General features: G+C 45.0%; 1 protein-coding gene across 1 annotated transcript in view; it reads left to right on the forward strand.

Annotated features, from left to right (window-relative positions):
- Positions 1-2540, forward strand: part of LOC118321929 (glutamate receptor ionotropic, NMDA 3A-like) — a 31071-nt gene that overhangs the window by 19460 nt on the left and 9071 nt on the right. The window contains exon 7 of the mRNA XM_035653491.1: positions 1526-2163. Coding sequence (XP_035509384.1) covers positions 1526-2163 — 638 coding nt within the window. The remainder of the gene's footprint in view (positions 1-1525; positions 2164-2540) is intronic.

Raw genomic sequence — 2540 nt, forward strand, 5'->3', positions numbered from 1 at the left:
TATATATCTAAATTTACATTAGTTTTGTTTTGCTGATTGACGTTCTTGTATGTACAGTGTTTTTGAGTATTTAGAAAATCGCTTTTAAATAAAATGTATTATTATTATTATTAAAGTTTTGTTAAAGTGCAGTATAGTGAAATAAAGTGCAGTATAGTGAAATACAGTAAAGTGCAGTATAGTGAAATAAAGTAAAGTGCAGTGAAATAAAGTGCAGTATAGTGAAATAAAGTGCAGTATAGTGAAATAAAGTAACGTGCAGTATAGTGAAATAAAGTGCAGTATAGTGAAATAAAGTGAGATAAAGTTAAGTAGGTTTCTACAACTGGCGGACTGAAAGTGATCAGGATCAGGTAGGTTAGGTTGATTGATGCTGTCAGTGCTCCTCCAATCAGATCAGACAGAAACAGATCTATTTCTCTGTCTGCACTCTGCCGGGGGGAGGAGGAGGAGGAGGTGTAATGTAAGTTGGGTCTCCTGTGTGTGCAGCCTGTTAGCAGTGTGTCAGGTGGAGTTTGGCTGATGGTCGCTCTGCAGAGAGAAGCGGTGGCATGAATCGAGCGTTGAGAGAATGAACTGATTACAGACTGAATGAAACCAACAGCAGACTTCAGTGTGACCTTCAGACTGCCGCTGACTGCGGATCAGTGTTTGACCTCGTTAACATGCTGCCTGTAAACATTCCTGATCTCAAATCAATGACTTTATCAGGACATCTGTTTTCTCTCCATTTGATTCTGTGGACTGGATGAAACATAAAATATTTTGTGTCTTTATGTCTTTGATGAAGTTCAGTCTCTCTATTGGTTCTGTGTTGGGTCTGTGTTGGTTCTGTGTTGGTTCCCTGCTGGTTCTCTGTTGGTTCTATGTTGGATCTGTGTTGGTTCTCTGTGTTGATTCCGTGCTGATTCCCTGTTGGTTCTCTGTTGGTTCTCTGTTGGTTTTCTGTTGGTTCTGTGTTGGTTCTCTATTGGTTTCCTTTTCGTTCTCTGTTGGTTTCCTTCTGGTTCTCTGTTGGTTCTGAGTTGATTTTCTGCTGGTTCTGTTCTGGTTCGGTGTTGGTTCTATGTTGGTTCTCTGTTGGTTTCCTTCTGGTTCTCTGTTGGTTCTGCGTTGATTTCCTGCTGGTTCTGTTCTGGTTCGGTGTTGGTTCTGTGTTGGTTCTGTGTTGGTTTCCTTCTGGTTCTCTGTTGGTTCTGCATTGATTTCCTGCTGGTTCTGTTCTGGTTCGGTGTTGGTTTTGTGTTGGTTCTCTGTTGGTTTCCATCTGCTTCTCTGTTGGTTCTCTGCTGGTTCTTTGTTGGTTTGTGGAACAGTACTCTCAAGACACAGATTTGTTCTCCAGACGGCAGAGAGATTGTAATTATCAGTGATTTATTTATTTATGATCTGATCTGAAGTATCTCATGTTTTGATTGATTATTTATTTTTCTGTTTGAGTTTTGATCCACTCTGTCACGTTCTAACTTTTGTTGTCCTGATTCTCCTCCTGGTTCTCCTGGCTCTATTTCCTGGTTCTGTTTAGAACCGGTTCCACCTGCAGATGGTGACAGGAATTCCCGAGTCCGGTCTGTCCGACCTGCTGCTGACAGTTCTGCAGCGGTCTGGTTGGAGGGAGGGTACTGCAGTTCTGTGTCGGGGCTGGGAGGAGTCTCAGGGTCTCCTGCGGCTCCTGGATGGTCAGATGGCATCATGGGACAGCGGGGGTGGGGCCACCTGGCACCTGCGTGCCATCCTCAACCTGACACAGTCGGCACACGACGACACTCAGATCCACGACTTCCTGTCCCGACACTTCAGACAGAACCAGCCCTCGCCGGTGTCGGTGGTACTGTTCGGAGCCGACCCGCAGTGTGCAGCAGCAGTGCTGCGTAGTGCTCAGGACCTGGGCCTCACATTACCTATGGTGCACTGGGTGCTGGGCCAGCCACTCAGCCCAGACGCGCTGCACGCCATCGGGTTACCGCTCGGCCTCCTGGCCTACGGAGAGGTGGAGAGGAAACCTCTAGAGTTCTACGTCAGAGACGCCCTGCAGCTCGTCACCAGGGCCGTCGCCGCAGCAACCGTGGTGAGACCAGACCTGGCTCTGATCCAGAATATGGTGAACTGCTACGACAAACCCAACAAACTTGAGGTTCCGTCGTCAGGGCAGTACCTTTCCAGGTAACAACCAACTACATGTATGTAAATAACCTATTCTAATGAAAGCAATATAAAATATCTGCAGGACTGTAATAACCTTAATGTTTCACAGTTTTTGTGCCTCGCAGTGTATAAATAGGTTTTATTATTCTTTCTGAATTCTGCTCAGAGAATGAAATAACAGTGACAGTAGATTTATAATCAGTGCTCATTAGTAGATTAATATTTGTGCAGCCAGCAGCGGTTTGATTCCTTCGTCCTCACCTCTTAGGTGGGAGGAGTTAAGACTGCAGACACATACAGTATATATTAATGGTCATATATATTCATAAACACAGTCTGTGTGTTATAAGGAGCCTAAAGCTCTCTCTGTCTTTCTCTGTCTCTGTCTCTCTCTC

Source organism: Morone saxatilis, unplaced genomic scaffold (assembly GCF_004916995.1).
Source record: "Morone saxatilis isolate NCDOM2014 unplaced genomic scaffold, NCSU_SB_2.0 Contig12, whole genome shotgun sequence".
In the NCBI taxonomy this organism is placed as follows: domain Eukaryota; kingdom Metazoa; phylum Chordata; class Actinopteri; family Moronidae; genus Morone; species Morone saxatilis.